Source organism: Corvus hawaiiensis, chromosome 4 (assembly GCF_020740725.1).
Source record: "Corvus hawaiiensis isolate bCorHaw1 chromosome 4, bCorHaw1.pri.cur, whole genome shotgun sequence".
Lineage (NCBI taxonomy): Eukaryota > Metazoa > Chordata > Aves > Passeriformes > Corvidae > Corvus > Corvus hawaiiensis.
In genome coordinates this window covers 11,792,435-11,806,164 of record NC_063216.1, presented here as the reverse complement: position 1 = coordinate 11,806,164, position 13,730 = coordinate 11,792,435, and the positions used below count along the sequence as shown (strand labels likewise).

The 13,730-nt window shown below is 41.9% G+C and overlaps 1 protein-coding gene across 5 annotated transcripts in view; it reads right to left on the bottom strand.

The window, feature by feature from the left end:
- PRR5 (proline rich 5) overlaps positions 1–13,730 on the bottom strand; it is a 105,099-nt gene that overhangs the window by 54,745 nt on the left and 36,624 nt on the right. For 3 of the 5 annotated variants that reach the window (XM_048301557.1, XM_048301560.1, XM_048301558.1), the window contains one exon: positions 2,046–2,159. In XM_048301557.1, the coding sequence (XP_048157514.1) occupies positions 2,046–2,149 (104 nt within the window). In that variant the 5' untranslated portion in view covers positions 2,150–2,159. Of the gene's footprint in view, positions 1–2,045; positions 2,177–5,616; positions 5,686–13,730 lie in introns of those variants that run through there. The other 2 variants (XM_048301559.1, XM_048301556.1) reach the window with 2 other exon arrangements.

The following is a 13,730-nucleotide window of genomic DNA, read 5'->3' as shown; positions in this document are numbered from 1 at the left end:
CCCTGCTGTATATGTCAAGATGGGCATGCACTGGTGATAGGCAGAAGCTACAGTGGATAATTTCTTAATCCATCTAATTCAATACAATTTAAGACCTTTCCTTCCTCAGGATAAAGACCCAGTTTTACAGCCTGTAGAATATCTGACTTTCTTAAAAGCAACAGATGATACAAGTCCTTCTGAGCCTGAAAAAAGAATTACCCTCACTCTCTCTTTCACTCAGAAGAAAGCCAAAAGCCTTGCACTGTTAAAAAAGAAATAAAGGACCTTCCCTTAGCTCATGCAGTGCAACCAGCTCGTATCTGCAATACTTGCCATAGCTCTAGGCAGCTGTTAATGTAGGCACATGACGCCCACTTGACTTGCACCCACATGACAGCTCCACCAGTGCTCCCAGGCATTTCAGGGGAACATGCCACCAAAAAGGACAGCCTGGCAATCCACACACTGGGAAAAGGCAGCCCAGGGGGGGAAAGCACAATTAGGTCTGAGTTCATAGAAAGCAGTGACAGGACGAATCACGGACACCTATTCAAGGAACAGGCAATGGGACAGTTGTGTAATTGTTTGGATGAAACATGCAGATGTCCAGCTCATTGATTGGCAAGCACTTCTGGCCAGAGCTGTACCTGTCCTGTCCAAGTTAAAAGGAACAAACTCTTGCTTCATCTCAACTAGGAAAATCCTCTAGTTTGAGTATCAGCAGCCCCAAGCCTGGAACTCTCTGCCTCCCAGCAAGCCAGGTGCCTGACCTGCTCTCCATTCGCATCTGCTTCCACAGCTCCCTCCCCACATGCAAGACCTGGAAAAGCTAACCCCTGCCAACAAAAGCTGTCACCACACCATCACAAAAAGGCTCTGGGGACTGTATTCTGTCACCTTGATCCACACCCAGGAGTTTCTCACTCCCTGCTGCTTCCCTTAGAGCTACTGGCCAAATAAAGTCCCAACTGGCACAACTCAAGGTGGTCCAATCTATCCTTGAACTACCATCACCATCTATCCACGCATCACGTACAACTCAGGGTCATACAAACAGCATGATATTTGAGCAGAAACTCAAGTCTCTTTTGTGATCAGCACAGTTTCAGTTTAGTGCACTGTTGGCATTCAACAACTAATTCTTAATAGAGACATGAAACCACAAATTGAGTGGTGAGAAGGACAGAAGACATATTTTATACATTTTAGTTTTCTCAGAACTTTAGCAAATGTGTCTGTAGTTCACTGGTACTTTTCTTCCTACAGTTGTACCACCATTCAATTATAAAATACTACAAATGACACTTTCCAAGCTGTGAACCAGAAGGGGACATTTCATTTCAAAAATTACCTAAGAATTTAATTCCTGAAAATTTAAGAGACTTAGATTAATCTTTTAAGATTGTCACCAAAATGGACATTAAGATGCTTTCTGAATAGCTGAGCTAATTGACACATTCACAACAAAATGTTTGCATAGGATTTCTTGTAAAACAGCTGCAGAATTCAAATGTATAAACACAATAAAGAAAACAACCAGGGTTTATTTTCCCTGTCCAAAGTGCAGGTGCTTGCATGTGCACATACACACACGCACATATCTATTGGTACTTACATGAGTAAATTTAATAGACTTTATCATAACTATATCAACTACCAGCAACAACCATAGATATGCAGATTAAAAGTATGTATTTTAATAGTTGTGCATATGTAATTTTTAAAAAAAATAACCTAAGCCAAATAAACTCTGAATGAGAATATCTAGATAGACACAAAGATATATTAGTAGCTGGACCCTGTGAAACAAGTTGTTGTCTGTCACAAAGAAGGCTGAAGGGAAGGCAGGGAAGGCTCTGTTATCAGCCTTCAGAGAAAGATCAAGAGCAAGGGGAAAAAAGCCACTCCTGTGTTTATCTGAGCAGGAGCTCCAGTGCCTGTGAGCCTGCCGAGGTGGGAGCCAGGTAGCCCAGCCTGCAGCCTGCGGAACAGCCACTCACATGTCAATCCCATTGCAGGAGCATGGGGAGACTGCCAGGAGCCAGCACACTGTGTGATCTTACCTGTTCCAGGTAGCGTTGGAGCAGGCCCGGCGCTGCTGGGTCCCCCGTTCATCCAAGGCTGCCTGCTCTCTCTTGCCCAGATCACTGAGGCTGGGCGAACTCATGAACTTCAACCTGCGAAGAGTCCTCATGGTCAAATGTGTGTTTGCGTGTGGCAGCTACAGATACACCATCCTGTTTACACACATACACACGCAGCTGGAGCAGCGGCAGCAGCAGCAGTGCAAGCAGTTCCCTCCGTTTGCTGTTCAAAAAAGAAACTTAAAAAAAAAGAAGAGAGAACCAGTCTCTACAGAGCACACCTCTGCCAGCAAGAAAACAAACCTTTAATCAGATCAACTCTGACGTCATCAACTGAGGTTAATATTTTCTCCACTCCTTTCAAAAAGTAAGTCAAACTTCTGGCTGCTGTTACAGCACATTGAAAGGGCCCCTCAAAACCACAGCTGCCCCAAGTGTGAGGGCTTCCCCTCCCCATGTCCCTGGGCACCATGTCCCGGGAATCTCGCTCAGCACTGCGGTGCTCCACCAGTCATAGGAACTGCTTGGCTCCTCCAGCAGCTTGGGGGAGGGTGGGGTCTTGCAGCATTTCCCAACCTCTCTCCCCTCTTACTGCACTCAGAAATAAAACTGGAGGGCAACGGACAGGAAAAAAACCAAACAACAAACCCAAGTAACCAATACTGACACACTGAGACTTTACTGGAAAGTTTCATAAGTGCCTGTGCCCTGCCACATTACAACACTGAACACACGCACTCTCACTCATACATCCATATCCACACCCTCAGAGGCTGCTCCAGCTCAAAGCCTCACACAAAGGATTCACGAGCAACATAACTGCAGAATGAAAAGTGCTAGTCTGGGGTTTAGCATTTTAAGGAATTTTTGGTGGTGCGCAGAAGAGCCAGATGCTTTGCCTTTCTCTACCTTGTATGTGTTTTATTTTTAAATTGAGATAACAGCTGCACAACTCAAAGCATACTTAGTTTCTACAAAAGCCCCAGGTGTCTTATCTTCAAAGGAAAAATCTTCTTTCTCTCTCTGACTGCAGCAGTGGAGCTGAAGGATATGCTGCTCCAAGACTCCACCCCATGCTTAGTTTTGCTGTCATTCATTTGCAGTTCTGTTTTAAATTGAGGAGTGCCTGGCTAATCTTCTGGGATAGCTTGCAATAGACTGAGCCAGAACATAAGAACTGCTCTTCTGTTGCTACGGCATTGGTCTGCAAATAGTCTGGTAAAAGCCACAAACGCTCCTTGCAGAGTAACCTCCCACTCACTGCAAAGGGGCTGCAATAGAACTTATCCTTCCTTTTTTTTTTTTCTTCCTGTTTTCTACTTACTCTTTTCATCTGTGATAGCCTGTTGTCTACAGTCAGGCTGTAACTGGATTTGTGGGTGTCCAAATAACATGGCAAAGCTTACATTATAGGAAAGCTCAATTTCTCACAGAGAGCTCTGCCCTATGCGCATCATGTACTGATATAATTTTAGTAAAAAACAATTCCTCTCACTATTCAACTGAGATCAGATAAGATTATTGCATACAAATATTTACTTCCAAAATTTGTGTTTGGTGTTACCTCCATGGGAACCAATTGCAGAACTACTTAGAGAAATAAATCTATTTTTACCTTGTGCCAGTTTTAGCCATAGTGGTTTTATCCAGCTGTTAGCATTGTATTAATTAGCATTGTATTAACTGCCCTTCCCACACCGAAATTCTCAAGTATACAAATGAGCATCACAGTAGATGGCATATAATATTTCACTTTGGAAGGGACCTGCAGCTCCCCATCTAACTTATGGACAAAGACACTGCTATCCCCAGTTCTTCCAGATGTTTAAATCCTTCAAACAAACAACAATCCACAATATATATGGCAGCAAAAGGAAAACAAACACAACTACATATACATATATATATATATATATATGTAGCCGTATTTTAAGGGATGAGATGTCTTCTACAGCATACAAATGAGGGAGCAAGCACAACTCCAGCAGAACACTGCTTTGTCCAAACAGGATGAAGGGCACTCCATTTCTGTGGACAATACAGCTGGGGAGATCAGGGGTACACAAATGTTTGTCTGCCCTGTTAAGTGAAAAAACTAGTTAGATAAATAAGTGGCAATATAATTCCCTCTAATTTCATTTTCCACCTAGCTCAGTTGCTTTTCTGCTTCTCACTTTCTTTGAATTTGATAGGTTTTGCAAAATGTTATTATACTGGATTAAACCCTTTTAACTTTTTGGCTCCCTCTGTACGGTGAAATACTACACCTGTAGACGCCATTCTATTTATATGCCACCCCATCAATCTCAGTAACCAGTTGACTCAGAGTCAATGCATGCACCAAAAACATGGGTGAGACAGCATTCCAATCTCCTGAAAAATTTGTAATGGAGACAGGCTTTCTCTACACTCCTTTCTCCTTCCTATGATTACACCCAATCAAATGTTGATTTATGATAAAATAAATAATTTTCAACAAGGGCTACCTCTACCCACAATTGCAGAGTAATAGCTCATATTTATATCGTGCTGTGAGTCCACAGACATGCTTGACTTCATGTCATTCATTAACTTGGCCTAGGCAGCTCTTGGGTATGAAGGCAGAAGACAAATCTGCACTTCAGCATTAAGAGTGAAGAAGAGAGAGGTGGTGTGACTTGCCCAGGCCACCCCATGAGCAGGTGGCAGAGACATCAGGAGATCCTGGACCTCTGTTTCTCATTCCAGCAAAGGAATGAGTGGATGCTGCAGGGAAGAGGCAGCTGGGCATTCCTGGGGCCTGAGTGGGCAGAGGGCAATGCAGAAGAGAGAGCTCCTCAGAAGGGCTTGTGCTGCAGCTGTGCTTCTGCAACCCCTGGTAAAGAGTTGTCACAATACAGCACTGCTCCCAGAGTGGCTCAGCAGCAGAGACTGCTTGCCACTGGCCATGGAGAGGGATGACAGCACTGCCGGACTAACCGGGAGGGAGGGGAGGACTGGGAATTGGGAGGAGCCCTCCTGTAGGCTCAATAAGGAGCACTACAAGCTTCTTTAATAGAACAACTGCACTCAGCACAATCACAGAGCTGAGACTGTAAAGTACTGGTAGGTTAATTCATTTAAACCCAGCATGCCATACAGGGTGCTAATACCACTATTTAGCTCACACAAAACCTGCAGCTCAAAGATTAAGTAGTTTAATCAGAGCCACACAACCACCTCAGTGAGGAAGGCACTACCAGCCCTAGCTCCTTCTCTTCCCCTCCAGTACTTCCCCTTGTAAAAACAGGCCTGTCTCTACAAAGAAAGAATTCTTTGATCTGTGGGGCCCACATCCTGCGGGTGACTGCACAGCAAGTCCCAGACCTGCCACAGTGCCAGAGTCATAGGGGAATTTCTGCTCACCTGGACTTACTTCTATCTCAAGGCCTAAAACAATATATAAGTAGATAAATACAGGCTGGAAGTTGAAGAGGATTTATGCTTTTACTAGAAAACCATGTTAACAAACAGATCCAAGACCTTGTATCAAACACTACTTTTGAAACCACAAGGGTAACTCCATAGTTACCTCCTGATATGCCAGTGATGTCTGCAACATTCTTGCTGGGAGCTGTGGTTTAAAGACTGTATTGCTGTCCCTAGAAAACATTAGAAAAAAAATCCAGGCAGTCCTCCCCAAGCATACACTTGGTTTCAAAAGAATGAGATTTGCTGAAAAAAAAAAGAAAAAGAAAGAACCTTACATTTTATTTACCTAATGTTATGTTAATTTTTACAGTATAAATGTATTGTTCACTTACAAGTTTCTTTCTGACCATGATGAGAGGGAAAAAGAATAAAAAAGTAATGTTCACAGTAGGGAACATTAAGAAATTCACAACATATAAAATTCATAATAAAGCTGTGACTGCTATGGGTCAACATGGACTACACCACTCTGCTACTGCAATGACAGGTGAGCACTGCAGTGGTATTGGTACCAGTGGAGGATATAAACAGTAAGAGAATTTGCTATCTCAGCTTTATTCACCATTCAGAGCTTTGCCATGAAACAAAACAACTCAATAAATAAAAATTTTAATTGAAAAAAAAAAAGGCTAGCCCACTACTTTACTTTATCTCCCTATTTCTTTTGGAGAAGAGAGCAGACCTTCCTATAGTGATGCTGAGTGGTATACACTCTGCAACCAAAGAAGAGAATGGTAAAGTGTCTCTGGCAGAAAGGAGTTAAAAACCTCCCTACACAAATGCATTTTAGTTTTTCATAAACTATACCACAAAACTTAAGGCATGCCTTGACACATGCCAGAGCTCAGGAACTAGTCTTCTGACAGAACACTTCTTAAAGGTACAGCACATCTTGCCACACCAGCAGACAAGGGGCGAAGTGAAAGGAAGGAGACACAACCATCAGGAAAAAATAAAAAGTGCCAGGGGGAAATGAAGTCATAAACCTTACAACTCATCAATTCCTTTGCTACGGTATCTACATAAAGCTCCTTTATCATCAGAAAACAAAGAATAAAGAGTAAAGAAAGTATGAAACCAAACAGGGTCTATTTATACCCTTACTCCTCCATCCCACTGACTTGCTGCCAACCTCTGGAGATAAAGGCATTCTCAAGGATGCCTTTTGGTTTATTGAGGTTAGTCCTAGGACAGCCTTGGTTTTGCTAGTCCTTTATCTTATTTCTGCCCTCACCACAGCCAAGCACTGATTTGTAAGAGAGGACTTGGCCTCTACTTAGACATCTTCCCAACCTTTGGAACACCTCCTGTAGTTCTGCATCCTGTGACCAACCATGCCCGCATGACCACAGCTGCCTCCCTTTAGACAGAGCTGGGCTTTCTGCCTCTTCACCTCCACGTGGGATTGACACATGGCATTTGTCTTTTAGGTTGTGACAAAGAAATGCTCGTGACAGTATCTCCTTCCTAAGCAATCACAAGGTGACACCCAAGAAGACTAGGGCTAGAAAGGGATGCTCTGCCCCTGTCGCCACCTCTGCAGTTAATAATCCATCCAGCAAAGTTTCAGACTTGACCTTCAGGCAACTCAAAGCTGCTGCAGCTCCACTGCCTGCCTCAGAGATACACTGGGTTCCACCAAACATGGCCATCCATGTCATGGCAACCTGCAGACAACCAGGGCCCATTTCCTGGAAGTTTTTCAGTGTGAGGCAGAGCAGTATGAGTGTGCCTACAAGATTTTCTCAGCAGAGAGACCTGCATCTGAGCAAAGAATCATTCAGACTGCAGCCACCATCCAACTCCAGTTTCTTTTCACAGTCTGCTGATGGATGATATTTATTACCTTTACACTGAGCTCCTCAGCCTCCCCACCTTGCTCCCTTCCTGCTTCTCCTTCACCCTTTGCTTTTGTACTCCCTCTTCTTTTTTTGTCTTTCTTGGCTAGCTAATTCTTCCTCAGGCAGTTTTTAACTATAAAGGGAAAGGAAAATAGTTAGTTGGTATTACCACAATATTTTCAAACCACTTTTCAGCTGGCTCTCAGGGAATTAAGGCTTCAATTTGCCTGTTTGGACTGTGAGCTCTTCCTTATCCTTTCCACTTCGGCAGTTCACTTCATTCTTCAGCCAGCAAAACAGGGCTCCAAGGTCAGATATAGAACCCCAGTCCCCAGCATAATCTAACACAGGTCGTGAACTGAGCAGTACCTGCTGAAATCCCAACCCCTTTGTCAGCAGTAGTTTTTGGTTTTACAGAGCATAGCAATATAAGCAGTTCTTAATATACAGTAGACAGCCAAATCTTTTTTTCTTGTTCTTCAGGAGAAAGGCGTTAGGAGAGAATTAGGACAGGAATAGGCCTGTTACACCCCCATCCAAAATATCAAGCTTTCCATGATACATCAATTCTCCTGGCTTGTAGTGTTGCTCCTAGTTATCTCTGTAAAGGTTCTGGGAATTAAAGACAGTGCAGCAGTCCAAAAAACCACAATGGTTCTACTGGAAGAAGTGAGGACCAATGCTCTTGATTATAGGACCTGTGGCATTACCACCTTCCACTCACATGCTCCTAGGAAAGGAGATGGGGTTCTGAGTGCCAAATGTACCTGTTTCAGGTATTACTGTTGCCCACTCAGTGAATTAAACAATCCACTGTAACCAGTGTATACTCCAAGACAAGCTCAGAACTTTGCTCTTAAATGGAAGCCAAATCTTTAATTTTGATTTAGAAAGTAAGGTCTCAAGAGTTCTGATCAATAAGTAAATCAAACATTTAAAATACTTTGTGCTCTTATTACAAGATCACAAGATAGTGGAAAATTAATCTTAAAAAGTAACTGAGCTTATAATACACATGACTTTTTTCCCTTCCTGAGCTCTATGTGAATTCTTTCCTAAACTGCATCTTGCATAATTTTAATTGGATCCCAGAACACCATGACCTTGATGCAGCAGCTACAGTATCTCAGTGCTGTCTTCTACAGTTATATATGGTACAGCACCTTCCAAATCTGTGAACCCTGAGAGATCAGAAGTGTGTGCTGCACAGTGCTATTTTCTTATATCCAAACATTTCTGATTCAAGGTCTTCCAAGAAGGCTCTGATTGCCCTGGAAGGTCACCAAGATAAAGAATCCACTTCAGTAACTCACTGAGTTTCTAATGAACTGCACTGGTGGCCAGCTGTTAGTTACAAGTAATATCCTGTCTTTCTCTCAAAGTCATGATATCGCTTGTCTAATGTTCTCTCTGAGCATGGCTACAAACATGAATTGTGCCTTGAGATCACTTTCCCCTCCTGTGCCTAAGTCAGGGAGTTCACTTCAGACCTGAGGAATGCTCTGCAAACTTGGGGAATCTTTGACTATGGTAGCATTACACTGCTGTTACTTGCTTGGTACTATAGCTCTTTGGAACAAATCCTGTAACCCTGCAAGAATCAATCACAAAACCCTGGTGTTCAATACAAATGGATTCTGTCAGAAAATTCATCATTCTTCCTTTGCCTCACAAGGATATCTTTCTGAATGGAAAAATTGCCAGACACATTTAAAAGACAGTCCAAAATTGCAACATCTATCTGTGCACTTGGACTCTGCAGCACTCAGTGTGGTGGAACTTTCATAGGAACTTAAAAATGGGGACTTCTTGACATCCTTCACACACTTATGCTGAGACAGTCCCTGCAGACTGAGATATTGGGCAGTGGAAACAGCAAGAGTATAAAAAGCCTTAATTGCACAAATTATTTTACACTTGTACCTTTAAATCTTCATTTCACCAGGTCAGCAGGTCCAGTACTATGACCTCTTGGTATGTATCACATTCTAAGTGTTTTCTCAGGATGCTCTGGGAAATAACTTATCTCAAAGGGCAGAGTGATGGAATTTTTTAGACTCCACAGAAAACTTTGGAAAAACTCTTCACTGTCACTGCAGCTCATTAACCAGTCTCAGTCTTCAATTGGACACAATATGACATCAACACTTGAGTTATTACCTAGGAGGAATGCCTCATTATGAAGGAGGTAAAGCACATTCCATTACATTTCCTTACAGAAAACATTTTTTTCCCCACAAGGTAGCAGCAGCAACTAGATACTTCATCGAGGTACTCCTTCTCTAAAGTCAGCATGGACACCAGCCTCCTCAAGCTACTGGAGGATGCAGCGGAAGAACAGAGGAGTCATTCAGAGGATCTGTGTGTCTTCATCAGTGTTACAGTATCTCCCTTGTCTCTCTCTCCTGATGAGTCCTGCTTTTATGTTCATCAGGCTCCATTTAATCACTTCAAATGACCTATTCTCCAAACTTGGGGTATAGTAAATTTACATTGCAAAACAGTTAACGCTCTCTAAAGGCATGTTTTTTCTTTCTTCCTTTTTGTTTTTTTTTGGGGGGGGGAGTGCTCCCCTCACAAAACTGCTGGAACCATAAACGTTTTAGGCTTCTGGGAGCTCTGAGCCATCCAGGGTCTTCCAGGCTGGCTGCTCTAGGGCCAGCAGTTCTAAAGACCACTCAGACTGAGCTCCCACACTCTGAAATAGAAAAGAGAAAAGCTGAGGGACTTAACTTGAGCAACACTCCCAGTTATTCTGCTGGGATCCTGGTGCAAAAAGCAATGTTTCTAGAATGCACAACTCCTTCATACAGACAGCTATAGGCCAGGTAGTCCCAGGCTTGCAGCCAGCACTTGTGTGAACTGCTTCCTGGGGAGCATGCTCTGTTTTGGGAATATCATTGCAAAAGAAAATAAACTGAAAACCTCTGAAGAGTGGAGAAGCCTGGAGTGTTGTAAACTCCACATTCAAATCTCTGTCCCAAGTCCCTTTGAGATACTTTGGTCTTTATAAAGAGGTTTACACCAAACTTCACCAACTTGACATCTTCACAGTGAGGTAAGGATCATGGGACAATGGACAAAGCTTGGTTCTGTGGAAAAACTACAGCCTTTGCTCACCCTGACTCTTAAAATCTGGCAAAACCATTTGTGTCAACCTAATTTTTCTAAAATTTTATTTCAGGCCCATCTGTGCAAGGTATGAACACAATGACACCTGAGGTGGTGAGGCCACGTGGAAGGGCAGCTGGGCTGGGGCTGTGTCCCCTCAGGTGAGTGGGGAAGGAGCCCTGAAAACAGCCATGTACAACACAAAAAAAATCCAATATAACATGCACCTGTCTGTGAACACATGCTCTCTAGGATATTGCTTCTAACTACATTTTAACTCTTTGACCGAGCCCTTCAGATGGCAAAACACAAAGGTTTATAAATCAACGGCTGTTCATCATATGCAGATTTTTTAATAAAAGATGCCCCTCTTTGGGTTTTACAGCTGGCATGGAAGGGGCAGTGGCTGCAGGGCAAACACAACAGGAATCCCTGGTACCCTCCTCCCCTAGGCAGCTTGAGGGAGCAGCCCAGTGTCATCCCCTCTTTAGAGAGGAGAAAAACCTGGAGCCAGCACCCCTCCTTGGTGTGAGATGCTTCCCACGGGACACTCTGTGACCCTGGCAAACAAACAGAACCTCCTTGCCTTGTACTTTTGCTCTGTCCTCCAAATATGGAACACAGGGTTTCTTCACCACACTCCTTGTATGTACCTGAACAGTGGTTGCACCACTGTAAGTCTTCCAGTGTTGCCGCATCTTTAAAGCTCTAGTCCCTGCTGTGATATTTTGCTGCTTTCAAATTGTAGGGGCATCAGTCAAAAGATAGAAAACAGGGGGAAAAAAAGTTTCTTTTTTTCCCCTCAGTCTCAGAATGGTCAGAATTAGAATTAATTTTATCCTGCGTAATGTTTTGGCTTGGTTCATATTTATTCCAAGTGAGTTCACGCATTTCTACCCGCAGAAATAAAAGGTCATGCAACCAGTCAATTCACTCTCTCCTAAAAGGTGTGAATTCCTTCTAGGGAGTGAATCACCAGTGTATGGCAAGAAAAGAAAATGCGAAAGTACCTTCTGTGGGACTGTAATCATAGCTGCATGCAATTACAAAATGCACAAGGGGACTTCGGATGCCATTTGTTTGCATCAATTTTTAGGTCATCTGTTTAATTTGGTTGATGAACACGGGGAAAAAATTAACAAAAACTTTTATCTTCTTGCTAAAAATAAAAAAAAATAAATAAAGCAGTCGTGCTTTCTGCAGTGTCTGTCTATGCAGCACAAACATTTGAGCAGACTGGAGGAATCAGGGAGGATGACAGGGAAAGGACTTGAATCACTTTTTTGTAAAATAAATGTAAGATGATCCTGGCCCTCATCTAATACTCCAAGTTAAAAAGGAGATATGTGCATGTATATATGTCCATGACATTATGATGGTTTTATTAGTCATCTATTACAGAGATTGGTTCCAAAAGAAAGTTTCAGAACCAGATCTGAACTCCCGAGGAAGGAGAGTATTCAGAATTGAACTTTTGATTACAACTGGCATAAAGATAATTTGAATCCAGGTTTTTGGTTCATTGACTGAATTTGGATTTCCTTGATTTGTTTCATACAAGAATTTAGCATGTCAGTTGAAACATATACACATCTAAACTTATTCTGCTGGAATAAAACAGAAAGTTTCAGTGTTTTTTTACGGTAGTGTATTGCTTCCTATCTAATGCTTTCAACAAAACATCTTCTTGGTTCAAATGTTTTGAAACATGCCTTATAAAAAGGCAAAAGGCTTTCCAACTTATTGCTGGTACCCAGTAGTTTTTAAAAAAAACCAAAATAACAAACCAATAAAAACAGTATAGAAGCCTTTATTTTAAAGGATGAATTCTTACCAGTGTGTAACTGTCCTTCCCTATGAGAGGGACTAAACTTTTGTAGTCAAAACCAAAGGCATCCAAAACTATTACATACTTTAAGACCTAGCTGAAAGTTTTAATGAAAATATAACCAGGACCCACTTGCATTTCACACTTTTCTTAGACCTTTATCAAGAAATGCTATCTAGTTATGAATGTCAGGCATTGAAACAGCTAAAAGTCCCATTTCAGTTCAAATGCAGAGCACAAGTTCTAAAGACATTATAAAAAACCCAATCAATTTTCAAGCCCATATCACGATTTTTTTTTTTTTTTTTTTTTTTTTTGAAGCCTTATTTTGGTAATCCTCATCATTTAACTTCTGGAGGATTATTCAGACCTCAGTGACGTGACTTGTCCTCCTGGAGGAAATGGAAGAGGAATGAAAGGTACTACATTTATCTTTCTTTAATTACCGCAAAATTAAATGTAATAAATATAAGACTTAAGCTGTTATATGGTAGAATTACTTCACATAGTATTAACAGGTAGATATATAGATAGAATATTTATGCTTGTATCTACACTTTACTACTGCCTGTATTCATGAGATGGCAAATAAGTAAAGGAACGAAAACTGGAAATAGCATTTGAATTACTTTCTTCCTTTTAATTACATTCTCCGTAAGAGCTGTGAAGAGAGACAAGACACTCATGACCACAGCAACAGCAGTATAGTGGCCTCGGAGGCCAAAACTGGAAGGTGCATTTAAGACACTCTTGAAATAAAGTTCTGTCATTCCAGTTTGGTCTTTCATTCTTTTTAAGATCACTCAGCTCTAGCTACTAGAAAATGTACAGGAAAATCCAGATCTCGTTCTGTAACTGCTGGAGAAAACTGGGCACATTCAGGGTGCAAAGCATTGCATCCTTTAAAGGATATTTCAGCCTGGTCAGGAACGTCATGCTGGGGATGTGCCTGTTCTCTCCACCAGCTATAAGGAGACTATAATGTGAGGAGTTCAGATATGGATATGGTATTCCAAGCTGTAAATACCTAAAATTAGATGACATGAATGTCATCCCCAGTCTCTTTTTGCCTGATTGATCACAACACAAGTGTAAATAGTCTGGCCTCCAATTAAAGAATGTTTAATTTCCTCAAATATATACTCTAACCCGGGATGAAGAAATCTTCAAGAGCTATCACTGGTTTACAAGGTCAGCTGGTATTTCAAGTTGGGAGATACTAAATTAGTATTTCTAGGAGAATCTGCTGCTGACCAAAGGCATCGAGAGATTGAGAGAAAAAGGACAAAGACTTTCATGAGACAGCCACAATAGAAAGACTGGCTAAGAACATCTTCTGGCTAGGGGATTTTAAGGAGACTTCAGCTCAGAGTAACACCCTCCAGCAGTGAACAAGAATTGAACAATAAATGAAAATACTGTCAGGTTCTCCTC